Here is an 18,636-nt window from a genome sequence, read left to right as displayed (position 1 = left end):
TGTGTTCCTTTCTGGTCTATGTTGCTTTTAGGTTCTCTCTTTGCTTAGAGGACCCCTTTCAATATTTCTTGGAGGGCTGGTTTCGTGTTTGCAAATTCCTTTAGTTTTTGTTTGTCCTGGAAGCTTTTTATCTCTCCCTCTATTTTCAATGACAGCCTGGCTGAATATAGTATTCTTGGCTGCATATTTTTCTCATTTAGTGCTCTGAATATATCATACCAGTCCTTTCTGGCCTGCCAGGTCTCTGTGGATAGGTCTGTTGCCAATCTTATGTTTCTATCGTTGTAGGTTACAGACCTCTTGTCCCGAGCTGCTTTCAGGATTTTCTCTTTGTCTCTCAGACTCATAAGGTTTGCTATTAGATGTCGGGTGTTGACCTATTTTTATTGATTCTGGGGGGGGGGGTCCTCTGTGCCTCCTGATTTTTGATGCCTGTTTCCTTCCCCAAATTGGGGAACTTCTCTGCTATAATTTGCTCCAATGTACCTTCTGCCCCTCTCTCTCTTTCTTCTTCTTCTGGGATCCCAATTATTCTAATATTGTTTCGTCTTATGGTATCACTTATCTCTTGAATTCTGCCCTCGTGATCCAGTAGTTGTTTATCTCTTTTTTCTCAGCGTCTTTATTTTCCATCATTTGGTTTTCTGTATCACTAATTTTCTCTTCTGCTTCATTTATCCTAGCAGTTAGAGCCTCCATTTTTTATTGTACCTCATTAATAGCCTTTTTGATTTCGACTTGGTTAGATTTTAGTTCTTTCATTTCTCCAGAAAGTGTTTCTCTAATATCTTCCATGCTTTTTTCAAGCCCAGCTAGTATCTTTAAAATCATCATTCTGAACTCTAGTTCCAACATCTTACTAATGTCCGTACTGATTAGGTCCCTGGCAGTCGGTACTGTCTCTTGTTCTTTTTTTTTTGACGTGATTTTTTCCATCTTGTCATTTTGTCCAGAGAATAGGTGAATGAGAGAACAAAATGCTAACAGGGTAACAATGACCCCAGACAAATACACACTGAACAAATCAGAAGAGACCTGAAACCGGGGGAAAAGAAAGGGAAAGAAAGAAAAAAAAAAGAATATGATCAAATATGATCATCCTGGTGCATAGATCAGTGCCACACACTAGATTTTGGGTGTAATTTGGTCTGTTAGAAGAAAGTGCCTCCCAAAATTTTAAAGAAAGAAAAACTTATATATGTACAAAAATAAGGATAAATAGGATGAAGGGATGGAAGATGACTGTAAAGATGAAAGTTATAAAAGATTTTATAAAAGGAATTGATAAGAAGTTGGTTGAAAAAAGAAAAAAGAGGAATTAAAAAAAAGGGAGAGAATGTGATCAGGCAGGAGACTAGAACAAAGCCATACACTAGAGATTTAGGGTATATTTTGGTCTATTAGAAGGACCTGCATCCCAAAAGTTTAAAGAGAGAACTTATATATATATATACCAAAAATAAGGTTAACTACTATGAAGGGATAGAATATGAGTGTAAAAATGAAAAATAAAAAAGACTTTTAAAAAAGGGATTAATAAGATGTTGGTTCAAAAAGGGAAAAAGAAAAATTCAAAAAAAAAAGAAAATTAAAAAAATTAACTTTGAAAGACTAAAGAATCATGGTAAAAAAGCCATGCATTCTATGTGCAGTATTCCCCTAGCGCTGGAGTTTCCCATTCTCCTTGATCGGTAAACTTGGTCTTGGCTTGCTGGCTGTTCGTGCTGGTCTTCTGGGGGAGGCGCCTGTTGCCGTGGTTCCCAAATGTCTTTGCCGGAGGCGGAATTGCCCCGCCCTTGTGAGTCCCGGCTAAGCAATCTGCTCGGGTTTGCTCTCAGGAGCTTTTGTTCCCTGCAAGCTCTCCGTACAGCTTTGGAGGACGAGAGTGAAAATGGCGGACTCCCAATCTCCGCCCGGAGGAGCTGAGAACTTGGGACCCCACTCCTCAGGGAGCCCCCAGAGAAAACCAGTCAGTCCCTCCCATCTCCCCGGTCTCTGGCCGCGCTCCGTGCTCACCTGGCCTGTGACCGAGTGTTTCTATCTCCGGCACCCGACCCCGTGTGGAGTCTCCAAACCCAGCAGATCCCTGCGGTGCGCTCCCGTGCCGCTCCTCCCCGGGGAGGAAGGGGAGTCTCCCTGGCTCTGCCGCTTGTTGGGTCCCTGCTGGAGGAGCAATGGCCCAACTGTGCCGCGGATCACAGTTTAAGGCCACCCCGAGCTGAGAGCCCGCGCCTCGGCTCCGTCTCTGCAGCCGGCTTCCCCGCTCTGATACCCGGGAGCTCTGCTGCACTCAGGCACCCCCAGTCTTTCTGTGACCCCGAGGGTCCTGAGACCACACTGTCCCGCGAGGGTTCCACCCCCGCTTAGCCACTGCAGCGACATCCCTCAGCGGAGCCGACTTCTAAAAGGTCCGATTTTGTGCTCCGCGGCTCTAGCACTTGCCAGAAGCGGCCGACGGAGGCCCCCTCCCCCGCTGTCTATCCTCCCGAATATCGCCTCGGATTCACTTCTCCGCACGTCCTACCTTCCAGAAAGTGGTTGCTTCTCTGTCCAGAGAGCTGTTGCTATTCTTTTCTTTGCTCTCCTGTTGAGTTCGTAGGTGTTCAGAATGGTTTGATCCCTATCTAGCTGAATTCCTGGGACAAGACAAAATTTAGGTCTCCAATCCTCCGCCATCTTGTTCCTCTGCCTCATTAATATCTCTTAAAGGGTAATTTAGGTTTCATCTTTCTGCTTTCCCTCAGTGTGCACCTCTTAAATATGTTTTAAAATCTCTCATCCATTAGACTCCTATTCTCTATTTCCTTATAAGTTTATACCCTTTAGAATATTTTACTGTCATTTTGGTGGCATTTACAAAGGAGAGGGGATAATGCATGTAATCAATGAAATGAATTGTGCATTTTTGTCAAAATCATACAAAGAGGAATACTGTCAGGTAGTAAGAATGGGTTTAATCTGGTTCTATGGGGTAATCCCTAGCACTTCCTGCCTCTCTGCTTTATTCACACTTAGTTTTGGGTCATTTTTTGACCCCATTCTGTTGTCCTTATTTTCTCCAGTGTTTTAATTTACATCGATTATTTTGCAGAGTATCAAAGTAAGCTGGCTGCCTCCTCCGTCAGGCACACAAAATGGATTTATTACCGGCTATAAAATTCGACACAGAAAGACGACCCGCAGGGGTGAGATGGAAACATTGGAGCCCAACAACCTCTGGTACCTCTTCACAGGTCAGTGTTCACACGGTGTAGTGTTGCAAGGTTTTGATGAATTAAATGCTTTAGGAATAAAATATACTCTCACTTCAAGGGAACATTTTTTTTGTTTGTTTCCTGACAGGTGACGTTATGGGTCCGAACAAAAATAACCTTTATATTTTTAACTCAATATTCTCTATAATGCTTTCAGTACCTATTTTGCTTCTGGATCATCGTCTTAATAAATGGATCAGATTTGTTTATCCATATTAGTTTCTCAGCATTGCTGATTCAACAACAGCTCCTCTTGTCAAATAACTTTTAACTTTTTAACTAATAACCTTAAAAAGCCATCTAATCAAATAGTTCCAAGTTTAAGTCACTTCAATCCCTCCTTCCCCTAATCTCCAGCAGTGAGGATGGGGTTGAAAAATGTGGAGAAGGGTAGTTTGGGAAATAAGCGGATTATTCTACTTTCCATAAACATGAAAGTAAATTCACTTTTGTAGCAATATTGGTGGAACTCATAGTAAGTCAAGCTTCTTTATGAAAACTGCACCCAGTTTCTGTGCAGTATTTAGAGAATATGTGTTTTATTTTATAAAATGAAAAATCATGTGTTTATTTTAACTATTGGAACCCTTAATTCATGTCAGGCCAGGTTCCTAGAAAACAGAGTCTGAGGTATGCTTTCAAGGTAATGCCTCTTGGGGGGTGCAAGCCTAGGAAAGCACCAGTGAGGGAACAAAGAAAGTGAGCAGGGGAGAAGAGAAATCAATGATGCTGGCATATCATTGAGCTGGCCACAAGTTTAGAAAAGCCCAGAGTTTGCTCGGCCTCCCCGGGGTGTCTCCTGAGAGGCCACCTGAAGTACTATGTATCACAATCAGTGGCTGGATAGGAACCCTGTCATTGGTCAAAGTCCGCCAATAGGCTGTTACCTATTCTGCATCTCCAAACAGCACCTGAGAAGTCAGAGCATCCAGTGAGTATGCGGACACAGAATTCTCTCCTTGTCCGTAAATACTTTATATGATGATTGCTTGGTCTAAGGTAGCAACAGCACTCAAGAGGGCTTTATAGCTCTAACAAGAGCATGAACTATTGCCAGGAACTTGGAAAGCAAATCATATAGCAGTGGCTCATGATAAGAACTGATGGGTGAAGTTGAGCAATCTGGCATGGCACATAAACTGGGTCCAGGAAAATACACAAACTCAAACTCATAACTTACAGCTAATAAATAAATTATCACTGTGAATGAGAAAAGAAGAAAGTAACCCCTTATTTACTCCTTTGTCTATACCACATACTCAGTAAATTTCCATTTGAAATCATAGTGTGTACACACACACACAGCACACATTTTAAGCTACTTGTTCAGCCCATACTCTGAGACTTGGTCAAAACCTGTTTTTTCCCCTCAGGTTATTTTCCCCCTCAGGTTTTTTTTTCTTTTATGCCAATAAAATTTTAGCCTAATGGTGAGAATGCTTCCAAGGTAGGTTGTCAAAAATCACATTACTTGTTTTATATCTGGACAAAATCTCTTAGGCAGATATTACTGCCTGTAAGCGGAAGTTATGGCACTCTACCACATCATTTAAAAAGCTTAAGAAAAGCCAAGATCCTATGTCTTCTTTCCTGATGAAGTTATGGGAAGAAGATAACGATAACTGAAGTTGAGGTGAGGCGTATGTGCTCAATGGGATACTTAGTACAACATATAGTTTCTTTTGAAAGAAATCACCAAGATTGGGAAAAAATCTTGCTGAAAAGTTTTTAGTATAATTCCGAAGATATCATATTAGACTAGAAGAAGACCCTCTAAGGATAATTATATCCAAGCCTTTTCCCCCCAGTTTTATGTCACTGTGTAAGTTTAAGGTATACAACGTAATGGTTTGAATTTTGTTTATTGTGAAATGACTGCCCCTGTCAGTTTGGTTAGCAGCCATTATATTAGATAGATAAAGAGAAAAAGAAAAAAATTTCCTTGTGTTGAGAACTCTTAGGATCTACTTCCTTAAAATTTTAATCTATATCATACAAATGTGAAATGCTTCACGAATTTCAAGTCATCATCATACAGGGGCTGTGCTAATCTCTGTATCACTCCAGTTTTAGTATATGTGCTCCTGGAGCAAGCCCCATGCCTTATTTTTTAGTAGATATTGGCATTTGAAGCCCTGAAACCTTTTTTTTTAATTTATTTTCCTTCTCAAATGAAAAAGGTTAAAAATATAAAATAAAATTTTTGTACAATAATTAATTAAAGGATGAGTGTTCCAATTGAAAAACTAAGGATTGGATACTCAATTTATAGGACTATAAATAGCCAATATGCAGGATAAAATGTTCAAACTCATTAGTAGAGAAATGCAAATTGGAACAAAAATGAGTTAGCATTTTCTTTTGATTAAGGTAATAAAGATATAAACGAATGATAATACCCTGTTCTGGAAAGCATATGAGAGAAATAATGAATACTCATATACTGCTGTGGGCCAGAAGATTCTAGAATCTCTCTGGAAAGCAATATGGAGATATGTGTTATACACAGGTGTAAATACATGTGTGTGAGAGAGAGAATGAGAGAGAGAGAACTTCATAGATGTATGATTTAAGTTTTCTACTAGGAATTTATTCCAATTCTTCAGCCATATTTTCTGCAAAGTTTTTAACTATAAACATGTGCACTGCACTGTTACTTTAAGCAAATTATAAGAAAAAAAGACCTCAAGTATCCAAATATAGGCAGTTACCTAAAAAATGTCAAAATCATATCATGGAATACTGTATATCTATTGAAATGAAACAATGTAAAAATACTAAATCACATATTAGATATTTAAAAAATACTGTTACATGAATAACTAAACTTTAAATCAACATTAATGTGTGAGTCCATATTTATAAATAAAAAATATGAATTTTAGGAAAATATTTAGAGTAATATATGCATACCAAAATATTGATAGTGATTGTTACTTACATTTGTAACAACAATAAAATATGTGTTTTAAAATTGTATATATAAGGTGAAAAACAAAAATTCAAGACTCTGATGTCATATTATGACTTTTGGTTATCAAAATTGAAAATTCCTCCCACTAAAGCCAATTCTATGCCCACTGAACAGCTAAATGGTGAACAGTCCAGAAAATAAAGAATAGTAGCCACATGGCCAAAAAAAACTGCTGGTGTGACTGTTTAGTATTTATGATGTATATGGCAAATGGAATTTAATACATTCAACTCAGTATTATCAAAGATTCTGACTCCCTAAATATACAAACATTTAGGACCTTCACTCTACGGAAAGTGAAATCACTTAAAAAAAAAAAAAAAGCCAAAAGTCTGAAATAAAAGTGTCAGCAGGGATGGTTCCTTCTGGAGGTTCTGAGAGAAAACTCATCCATGTTTCTCTCCTAACCTCTGGTGGTTGCTGGCAATCCTTGTCATTCCTTGGCCTATAGATGTGCCTCTCCTATCTCTGCATAAGGATACCAGTCATTGGCTAGACCCCACTCTAAATCTAGGATGGTTTCATCTCAAGATCCTTAACTAATTATATTTATAAAGATGCTATTTCCAAGTAAGGTCACATTCTGAATTCCAGGTATACATGAGTTTTGAGGTAGACACTATTCAACTCTCTAAAGACTCCCTTTATTTTTCCTCTGAAGGACAATCATTTTTAATTATAGTCTCTAATAAACTTTATTCAAAAATAAATAATTCAGTCCTATATTCCTATATTTTAATTCATCTAAAATATATGGGACAATTAGAGCTTTTAATTAGCATGAGATATAACCCATTACCACTCTGGTTTAATACCATTCTGGCCAAAAGCAAAGAAATAGGATGAATTAATTAGCTTGTTATTGGAATAGCTCACAAATGCCCATTCCCATCTTCATAGATTCGTGCGAATCTGGGCTCCAAATTTGAATCCTTTATTTGTAACTGTTCCTTCTTCATTTCAATAATTATAAAGTGAGTTTGGGAAGACAAACAATCTGGGCAATTATGTTTGTAAGTTTTTACATGATATTTATTATAAAACAAAGTCACACAGACTTCATTTTTAATTTGAAATGAAGAAATAGATGTCTTCAGAGAATAGTCTCATATCCTTAAAACATTAAAAACATGTTTTGCTGAGCCTCTGCCTTGCTCTCCCCTGATGTGTGACCCAACTTCGGTAATGCCTGTTGCATTTCTAGATGTTGTGGGAATGTCTTCAGTGCTACAAAGCATCAAGGAACCAGAAAGTACTACACACTGGTAGAGTGGCTGTGGTTTTGACTTGTCCCCAGGACATATTTAGTAATTTATGCAATTCCTAGTTTGCAGAAGTAATTGATTTTCTGTATGAATCTGCAGTACTTTAGAATGTACAGAATTTGACCCCATGTTTCCAATACCTTTAAGATATGTGGATATATTGATTTGTCTGTTAGAACATTGGAAATGCCAGAATGCTTTATTTAGATGATATAAATATTCAGGTGTAGAGACTAAAACATTTTTTTTACAATCTTTCTGTTAGACAGGTGTTTTTTGTTGTGTGTGTTTTTTACTAGGATAATGAGGCATCTGCAGTAACAAAGTAATTCAGAGTTATAACAAGGATTTTAAATCACTGCTATCAGTTTCATTGTGGGATCCCATGTCAACTAAATTTTAAAGTGTTGTTTTTAATTTTTGAGTGCTCTTCAGAGAAGGTTATTTTGAATTGAATTTGAGAGTTTCCTTGTGTTTCATGGCCAATATAGAATAAACATAAACATGCATTGGTATTTTATGGACTGAAAAATGAAACAATAGCACAGAATTTTATAACAAGGTTAACATTAGGGGAATAAAGGGCAATTATATTCTTTGAATAATGCACCATCTCTTACCATAAGCCCTATAAAATTAGAAATAGAACAGAATTACAGAGCTTGAAGGCATTTAGTGTTGGGGATAGAAACAGGCAGAAGACAATCTGCTTTCAACAATACATTTTTTTACAGCTAAGGAAAGCATTGCTACTTACACCAAATTATACTTAGAAGCAGCTAGAAAACACACATGCACAAGCATGCACACACACGCCCACCCCCACATACACACATACACATTGAGATTGACCTATTGTCCCTGACAAACAGAGTGGGAAACACACCATTCATCTCGTGCACAGCCCTTGTTTTGCAGAAGAGGTAACTGGAGATCTGAAGAGCGACGTTGCTAAGATCTACCAACTAGATTGTAGGCATTTCAACTCCTACTTATGTACTCCTTGTACTACACAATATTGTCATCTTTAGCTCTTTGTATTGTGAATGACTCTGGCTATCATATGAATCTGTAAAAGATCATTAGTATTAAAATTGATTTTAACATTTACAACAATAATACCAACATGAACTTTGACAACAGCCACTATGTTGAAAACAGTATGGAGTTTCTTTAAAAAATTAAAAATAGAACTGCCATATGATCCAGCTATTCTGCACCTGGGAACATACCAAAAGAATTAAAATCAGGATCTAGAAGAGGTATGTGCACTCACACGTTCATTGTAGCACTATTCACAACAGCCAACATAGACAAATAATTCAAATGTCCACTGACTGACAAATGGATAAAGAAAATGTGGTAAAAATAGATACACAATGGAATATTATTGAGTCTTAAAAAAAATAAGGAAAGCCTGCCATTTGCAACAACATAGATGGACCTGGAAGACCTTATGCTAAGTGAAATAAGTCAGTCACAGAAGGACAAATACTGCATGATTCCTTTTATATGATCTATCTAAAATAGTCAAACTTGGGGCGCCTGGGTGGCTCAGTTGGTTAAGCAACTGCCTTCGTGGCAGGTCGTGATCCCAGGTGGGATCGAGCCCCATGTCGGGCTCCTTGCTCAGCGGGGAGCCTGCTTCTCCCTCCCCTTCTGCCTTCTACTCTGCCTGCTTATGCTCTCTCTCTCTGTCAAATGAATAAATAAGATCTTTAAAAAAAATAAAAATGAAAATCAATAAAATAGTCAAACTCATGAAAGAAGAGAATAGAATGGTGGTTGCCACAGGAGATGGAAGGGTGAAATGGGAAGTTCAATGGGTGTAAAGTGACAGTTATATATCATGAATAAATCCTAGAGATCTGCTATACAACAATACTGTATTGTGCGCTTAAACAGTGTTAAGAAAATAGATCCCATGCTAAGCGTTTCTACCATTACAAAAAAAAAAAAAAAAAAGGACACGAGAAATCTTTGGGAAGTTGTGGATATCTTTATTACCTTGATTGTGGTGGTGGTCTCATGGATGTATGCATCTGTCCGAACTCATCAAAATGTATACATTAAGTATGTCCAGTTTTTGGTGTATTAAGTATACCTTGACAAAGCTGAAAAACCTCTATAGGAAAAAACACTTTATGTATTTTTTTTCAAATTTAGTCTTTGTAACAATTTTTTATGTATATATTCCCATTTTATTAATGAGAACATTTAGGCAAAGAGGGAGGGTAAGCAAGCTTTTCAAGGTAATATACCTCATGAGCTGTGGAGTAAAACTAATTTTGCCTGAATTGAAAACCTATACTCCTAGCTCTGAAGCTGTGAGTAATGTGTTGCCGACCACAGACAATGAATGTGTGATTTTGTGTGTATAAAGGGATACACAAAGTGGAATGAATAAAGTGGAATAATGCACAATTGAAAAAGGTATCTGTTCGATAGTAAAAATTGAACATTAGCTTTGCAGCTAAAGGAGCTGCATAACTCTAGAAGAAATTAAATCAAAGCTTTTCTACCTATTTCTTTAAAAAAATTTAAAAATTTTCTACTGGCTCAACACAGGAAACACATCCCAAAAAACAATAGAAATACACACACAAAAAAGCTTTTGATTACAAAGAGATTTCCCTTTACCCCGCTTCAGTGAATGAATGAATGGATGGATAGATGATAGATAGATAGATAGATAGGTAGATAGATAGATAGATAGATAGATAGATAGATAGATAATAGATAATAGATGATAGATGATAGATGATAGATAGATAGATGATAGATGATAGATAGATAGATAGATAGATGATATATAGATACTGTTCTGAAAGATCTTTAGATATCAGCTATCAGGTTTGGGGCTCAGAAAATTGCTTGTTCATGGTGATTGTTGTTATAACTTTTGAAGACACCTCCTCTTTCAAATGGCAACATTTTTTCTAAGTGAGAGAAAAACTTAACTCTACCCTGAATTTTAAGTTTTATTGAACTCTTACATTGATCCATTGTTAAAATTATAGAATCATGGATTCTTTCCTGCCTGCCTGTTCATTTCTCAGTTCTGGATGTAACCATTTTAAACAAAAATTCCTTGCATATTTGCACAGGACTTTATGTTTGCTACTGACATCCCTCTTAAGTCCCAGCCTTGGCCAGGTAGGTCTCCAAAGAGAATGTTCCTGGGGCCCCAACAGGAGACAGGACAGAACCAAGAGTCTTCACCCAAGAACAGTCCAGGTTGTGATTGAAGCTCCACATAGTAACCTTGCTTAATTTCTCTGAACCTTGTCCTTATCTCCAGACTGAGAGTAATAATGTATTCTGTGGCAAAATCGTAGAGTATGTGAAAATCAAGTCAGGAAATAATTTGCAAATGTTATCTTTATATCTAGTAAATGCTTAATTATATAAATTATTTTAAAAGCAGTTTGTCATTTGATTCTCAAAAGAATATTATAAGATGGAAAAACAATTATTACCTAATTACTTTATAGGGGAAATTGAGATTAAAAGACCTTTCAGTACATCTAAAACATGCCCTGGCAAATACCCCTCACAACAAAGAAGCAGGAACATTTGCAACCTAGAATTCTGAAGGTAATATCCAGAATGTCTGGTTCTACTTACTGCATCCTACACTTCTCTAGACATAGAAGAGTGTCATAGGTTTAATTCCATTGGTACGGGTTTCAGAAGGCAGAATATAGATTCAGAAGACTTGGGTAAAGATATTTTAAGAGAGGAATTTAGTTTTCTTTTATCCCTGCTGTATAAAACTAGGCTTTGTCTGTAGACAATACTATAATGAAGCAGATTCAGCACAATCTAAGGAAGAACTTTTCTAACAAGGAAAAGAGTTGAGTAGGTGTCCTCCCTTGGTGAATTTCTCATTCCAAAGGTATTCCTGTTTTATTTACAAGATCACTTTGTTAGATATACATCTAAATAGCACTAGACAGGCCATCTGAATAAACATTAATTAACATCTCTTTTGATATTAGGATTATATATATATATTTAATTTTTTATACCTAATCTAGAATTTATAGGTGTTTCTTGTGAGAGAGATTACACAGGTATATTCTAGAATAAAATGCAAAATAAAAAATTTTAAGCTAAAATGTAATAGTTCAAGGAAATTTGGCAGGATTTTCAGAGTGACCTAGACACTAATGTATACAGCATGTTAAACCTTCACTACAGATGTCAGAGAGGATATATAAACAGCTCCTCTTCCCTGGTTGAAAGGGATATTCTGACCAGTAGGTGAGGCTGATCAGGCAAGACTCCATTGGGGAAATACTTGATGGATGGTCTCTAAATTGCCTCATAATTACACTCCAAACTGTTGATAAGTTTTTGTGTTATTCAAAACCGAATTAGTGATACTCGCAGATCCTCAACACAATGTATATAAATAAAAATCTGGCAAAATTAGGAGAAATCTTTCTCCTTTCTAGTGAAATATTTTTACTACTCATATCTACTTTCTAGTGAGATATTTTAATACATTCCTACTAAAAGTTGATGGATTCTGCACACAAGAAGTTACTTGATTTAAAGTCAAGTGAATGGAACAGAATATAGGGCATTCAAAAAAATGTCCATTTATATGTCAAATATTGCATGTGTTAAGATGGTATGTCAGTCAGGGTTCAACCAGAGGAACAGAACCTGTGGTGATGTGTACTAAGACATTTTTTACAAGAAATTGGCTTAATTGATTGTGACAGCTGGCTAGGTGATTCCAAAATCTATAGGGCAGGCTAGTAGGAAAGGCAGGCCAAAACTCTTGAGCTGAAGTTGCTGTCTGCAGGTGAAATTTCTTCTTCAGGGAAGCCTTACTTCTGCTCTTATGACCTTTCACCAGGTTGAATCAGCAGCCCCCCACCCCCGCATTATCTAGGAAATATCCCTAACTTAAAATCACCTGAATATGGACTTTAAACACATCTATAAAATACCTTCACAGCATCACCTAGATTAGTGTTTGATTAAAAAGTGGGGACTTGAGCCAAGTTGACACATAAAACTGACCAACACAGATGGTATTCCCAATCCTTGTTGGAGATGGTATTAGCACAATTGTCCATCCATTTCAAAGAAAATAAAGTTAAATTTTTACTTAATACAAAAGAATATTCTTGATGGTCTAAAACTATGTCAGATAAGACCACTATGAAAGTCATGAATTAGAATGATTAGGTAAGCATTTCTTCCCAGAATTCTCTCCTTATTTTTAATTTTCTGGGAGAGCTCTATGATTCCTCTGCCTCAGTAATCAACTATGGTGCCTAGGAAAGGATGCAAAATGTCAAAAAATTAAGATCAATGTCATGTGAACTAAGGGACAAATCAAAGTGATCACCAGCTTACCTGATGATGTTGGTTACTGTATTTTAACCTCATATTTTCACGTGTGTTAAGCAATGCTTTAGTGGATCTTTCAACAGCTGCTTTTTATGTGTGCCTTCCATGTGTCAGTGTAGTGGGATCTATGGATATACAATTAAAATACCAGCAATAACAAAAACAACAACAGTGTTAACCATTCTCAGTCTATTTCTTCATGGAGCTTTAGTCTATCTTACAAACTTAGAAGCCTCTTGAGAAGATAGCATTTTGTGTCATAGATACTTTTGTGTGGGTGGGTTTATCAAATTGTCTTCTCTAATAGTACAATTTATTGAAGGTAACTGCCCTGGATATTAACAAGTCCATTTTAACCATCACTTAAAACATTATCTCCAATTAATAATAAATTAAAATTCCCCTTAGGACCAAGATTTACTCACTGGCCTCTGCAAAAAAAATCCACAAATATGTAACTTTGTACATGATAAGCATCATTTTTCCAATACTTCATTTTCTTTATGAATTTTTCTTGTTACCAAATATTTATGCCACTTTAGCTTTATTAAGATTGTTCAACTCCTTGAGGTTTAAGGACTTGTTGGTTTAAGCCAAGTCCTCAATGTCTCAAAAAAAGTCACATAGTTTTTTAACAAGTGTCATTTGTTTTACCATAATCTGTCATGGTAATGAGCTACTTTGAGATTTAGTTAAAAGGAATGTTATTTAGGTAAAAATTTATACATATCACACTAGTGATACGTGGGCCACTTCTCATCAACCTGCGTTCGCTGTGCTCTCTAAACTAAGCCCTGATGTCATCACTGTGTACAATATTTTATGTCCAAGTTATCATGGAAATAGACTTTCTTCATGCTTCTAGTATGGAAGGTGATGCAAAACAAAGTATGCTTTGTGATGGTTTTGAAACACAAAAAGCCTACTATTTTCTGCTTAAGTGCAGTGACTTTGGATTCTTTTTCTTGGCCCAAAGAAAACATAATCACTGACCTTGAATAAATGATGGAGACATAAATTTTTAGAATGACTGCTCTTGATTTATAGGTGGGCCTCTTGATTCACAGGCAGACTGTGAGAAAAAATGAACCTTGCTATTTTTGGTTATTTCTTCATTGTTCATATTTTATATTCTGCATCTGCCCAGAAGCTATTTTCAGGGATACAATTTTATAAACTAGAAAGAAATAAATGAGACTATATGAAAAATAATTTGATTTCTTGCCATAGTACTTCTGCCCTTTTGGCCAAAATAATAATAATTACCACAACAATCACAAACCATGTAAAGTGTTTATACTGTTGTTAAAATTTTACTAAAACTCTTGAAACCTAGCTAGAAATACTTGTTAGTCAGTAACTTTTTCCCCCCCTTTATGGAAAATTCTCTCATAGGACTGGAGAAAGGAAGTCAGTACAGTTTCCAAGTGTCGGCCATGACAGTTAATGGCACTGGACCACCTTCCAACTGGCACACAGCAGAGACTCCTGAGAATGATCTGGATGGTAAGACCTATCTCCAATCACTATCGTTCTGATTTCTATCTTCTTTGTTACCTCACCTTCAAAGACTCCCTTAATAGAAGTTGATGAATTCCAACACTGGGGATATTTATTCCTCTTATATCCTTTCATGCAAAGCAAAACAAAACAAAATACAAAATCCTCAGTAGATTCTTCAACAATGCCACATAAAATTATGCATTAATTACAGTCTTCATAAGTTACTTTTTCAAGATAATTTGAAATAATATTTTTAAAATTTATCTTATTGAATAACCAACCTTAAAATTTTCTTCACAGGAACTGCTACAATTTCTGAAAATAATCATGAAATATAATTACTTTACATAGCTTCTCTTGCTCTTTTATGATGCTTCTGCCACACAGCAATATATATTTCTTGCTTGCTTGTGATATAGTCATTAATATTTGACACTTCATCTTTTTTTCCATGTAAGGCACAATCTGCCTTATTTACTTAATTGATAGTTGTCTTGAGACATTTGTGGATGAGATACTGAGATTTGTATAAAAGTCACATATCAGTAATTTAAATATAAGCAAAACCTTCAAAATTAGCAGAGGAGAATAGCTTTTGTAATAAAAATATCATGACTAATAAGAAAATAAAATTCAAGAGAAATGGGCGATAGAAGTGACAGGAAAAAGTCTAAGTAATAAAGCAGAAATAAATAAGAGGTACTTGAAAAAGAAGTTTGTTGTGATCAGTAAACTTCAAGCAAAGTGATTAAGACTGGGACCAAGGAAAAGTGGCTAAAAGAATAAACACACATGTATTGAAGATGTGGGGCACCAGATGACTGTCTAAATCACTGACATTGAAAGCTTCTTATTCCTTCCCTAGTAGACCTGAAGGCCTCCAAGTTACTGCATGGTGAAAATGCTATGTCCCTTCCTTTCCCTCTCCTTTTTGCTTTCTCTCCTTCCCTCATTTTTTATTCTTGTCCCAGTACTTGCAGTGTCCCTTCTCTGGTTTGTCCTCCCTTCTTCTTTGAGCTCTTCCATCTCATTTTTCTCCTTCTTGATCTTTTGCTTCCCTAAGTAATTCACCATTGCTCATGATTTTCATATAGTCGTAGATTCCATTTTATAAAATAATTAATGTGGCAAGGAAACAAGCAACAAATGCCATTTCTACAGTAATGGTAATTCCTACTGGCACATTAAAGAATATTTACAGGGAACTTAGTAAGGCTTGGGCACTGTGCTTAACTCTGAGAGTATAATAGTAGATAAAAGGCAGGACCCTCTCTTGTGGAGCTTAGAACATAGCAAAGAAATACAGACATTCCAGGTGAAGTCATAGGGAATTGCCATTTCCTAGTTCAAACCTGGTTGAATGTTGGTAGTATCTGATCTATCAACATAGAATGAACAGATAGATTGATAGGCAAACAGACATATAGAAGGTTTGCATTTAAACCGAGACTAGAAGGATGAATAGGAGTTTGCTATGCAAAAGCATACATTACAGACTGAGGGAGGAAATGTGGAGGGCAAGGTGAATGCAGGTCTGAAGTCAAGACAGACCATGACATTATTCAAGACCTGAAAAAAAAGACCATCGAGACTGAAACACATAGATGACATGTGTTGCAGTTTGTAAGATAGCAGATTCTAAATCTGGCAAGACCAAATTAAGGATTTTGAACTTTGTCCTAAGAATGTCATTAAAGCAATAATGTGCTTTATCTAAGCAAGTCATTAAAGGATTTTTTTTAAATAGTGACTTAATTATATTTGCATTTTGAAGAAATTACCCTGGTTGAAGCATAAACAATTAGATTAGATTAGATAATCATGGGCCATCTCAGGACAACCTTAGAGGTAATGTCAGATTTTATGTAAAAGTAACTTGGGGCTTTGAAGATGTTATTTAACTTGTCTTAGGCATTATAAATTGAAAAGTTGCAGAGCTACACAAAGTCATACTTCATAAAGCTTATATCTTTCACTAATAGATTAGGGAACATCCATGTATTTATTTATCCAACATATATTTCTTTTTGAAGGTCTATATATAATAGGCATTATTTTAGGTACCAGGGGTAAAGGAATAAATAAGGTCCCTACTCTCAAGGAGTATAAATTTTATTGAGATAGAGATGGATAGTGATAAATGCTATGAAGAAAAATAAAGCATCATAGAGGGAATAGAAAGATTAGGGAGAACTGTTTCATGTAGGGTGTTGAGAAGATCTCTCTGATTGGGTAAAATATCAGCACAGACCTTAAGGTAGTGAGGGAGGCAGCCATGTGAATAGGTCAGGCACGAGCCCACCAGGCAGAATAGCAAGAATAGACATCCTGAAGCTATAGCCCAATTGGTGGTGGAAGTATTAACAAGATCAGGGTGGCCTGGGTCTAAAGTCATGAGGATGTGCTCTGTCTTATTTAAAGAATAAAGACAGGGTAAGCTACACAAATACCTTATTTTTCTATTTATTTAAGAAATAACTTCTAAAGTTTATAAACTTGTCTTTTATCCTCTCACTTACCTTTACAAGGCATATATTATTAGGCTGACTTTTAAAAGACAATAAATTAAGCTAAGAAAATTTAACTAACTTAATCCAGTCACTAAGCTAGCAATTGTGGATCTGAAACTCAGGACCAAGTTTTGTGAGTCCAATGTCTAATATAGATTATCGGAGCAAAGCCTCCACAAATCCTCTAGAACTGACCCAGTGACAATAAAAGATAGTGATTCAAGGCAGAAGATTCTAAGAAACGAGGTCATATCATTTACCCAAACCTAAGGGACTATATCTCTTACTGGAAGGAGTGAAAATAAATGGAGCAGAGCTTCCAAAGGTCCTATAAAATATCCAGGATGAATGGGGCTCTCCATTTGACTTATGAGCTCTTTCTCCTCACTCCAAATGACTTACAGTCTAGTGGAATCAAAATGTAAAATCACAGCCCCTGGGATGGCACAAACTTTCTATTTAACTGTGTGCTTTTCATATCCATGCAATCTTAATATAATCCAATCCATACATCTATTTTAATCAAGAATCTCTATGCTGTGTTCATGAATAAAGTCTTAATAAATGTTGCTTAATTAGATTTGTTTGAAAGTTTCTATACTCTTGGCATAATAATGTCCCTCTTCTGCATGCATCCTTCTTGGTTACTTTTTTCTTTCTTGAGTATTGATGCAGTTATTATGAAATATAATTAAGAACCCATAGTGTGCCCAGTCATGGGGAGTACAAACATGAAAGAGATAGGAACAATTCTCTTGAGAGATAAACAGATAACGGCTGTCCTAATTGAAAAGACTTCATGAAAACAAACAGTACTTGAACTAAAAACTTCAGGAAAAAGAGGTCGACTAAGGTTACAAGGAAGGGTGCATGGGACAGCATAGTAAATGTTCTTCAAAAAGAATGCCTTTTGGAAAATTATTTCTGCCACGATTAGTGTAAAATGTGCCCTCACTCATCCAGGTGTTACTCATTTGCCAGTTGATTATCTTAACACATTTCAAATAATGCATCTTTTCTCATTCTTTCATTTCTTTATTTGGATTTTAATTGTTGAGGCAGCTCTTGTCCTTGTCCATAATGTACACATTAGCAATCTAAAAAGGTAAATAAAAAATTAATAGAAGAAAACTAATGGAGTTGATGCTTCTTGTACATAATACTGTTATGGATTATGACTTGAAATTGTTCACTCTTTTATTTTTTTTAAAGATATACTTATTTGAGAGAAACAGTGTGAGAGAGCATGAGTGGGAGGAGCAGACGGAGGGGAGAGAGTCTCAAACAGACTCTGCCCTGAGCACAGAGCCCGACCTGGGGCTTGATCTCAGGAGCCTGAGATCACAACCTGAGCCAAAATTAAGAGTCAGAACTGACTGCTCCACCCGCGTGCCCTGAAATTGTTCACTCAAAACATGATGTAAACAGCCATTTTAGGGCATATAATTATATGAGTGTGGGAAAGATATGTTTTACTAACTTTGTAAAACAAAGTATTTTATTGGCTGTAAGAAATTAATAAGATCACACATATTTGGTCTTAAGGCCTTTTAAATTTGTTGACCCATAATCTCTTTTCACTGGGATACTCCTCTAGACTGATTTCAATTTCTCTTCTTTCCTCCTGTTTTTCTTACTTTGAATGCATCATGCAAATATTAAAAAGTGTTACCCTTGATAGGAATCAATGTTTGAACAAATGGACAATCTCAGAAGTGGTTGTGAGTAGCTCCAAAGAACACACAGCCTGATAGCTTGTT

The 18,636-nt window shown here is 36.3% G+C and overlaps 1 protein-coding gene and 1 non-coding gene across 2 annotated transcripts in view; one reads left to right on the top strand and one right to left on the bottom strand.

The window, feature by feature from the left end:
• Positions 1-18,636, top strand: part of DCC (DCC netrin 1 receptor) — a 750,254-nt gene that overhangs the window by 542,117 nt on the left and 189,501 nt on the right. Inside the window, exons 13-14 of the mRNA XM_088019394.1 lie at positions 3,092-3,233; positions 14,259-14,369. Coding sequence (XP_087875520.1) covers positions 3,092-3,233; positions 14,259-14,369 — 253 coding nt within the window. The remainder of the gene's footprint in view (positions 1-3,091; positions 3,234-14,258; positions 14,370-18,636) is intronic.
• On the bottom strand, positions 5,249-5,351 carry LOC114205134 (U6 spliceosomal RNA). Its single transcript, XR_015767055.1, has one exon. It is a non-coding gene; the product is annotated as a U6 spliceosomal RNA (small nuclear RNA).

Source organism: Eumetopias jubatus, unplaced genomic scaffold, assembly GCF_037043125.1.
Source record: "Eumetopias jubatus isolate StellerSeaLion01/CBP00866 unplaced genomic scaffold, mEumJub1_p1.0 scaffold_16, whole genome shotgun sequence".
In the NCBI taxonomy this organism is placed as follows: domain Eukaryota; kingdom Metazoa; phylum Chordata; class Mammalia; order Carnivora; family Otariidae; genus Eumetopias; species Eumetopias jubatus.
This window is presented reverse-complemented; position numbering and strand designations above follow the sequence as displayed.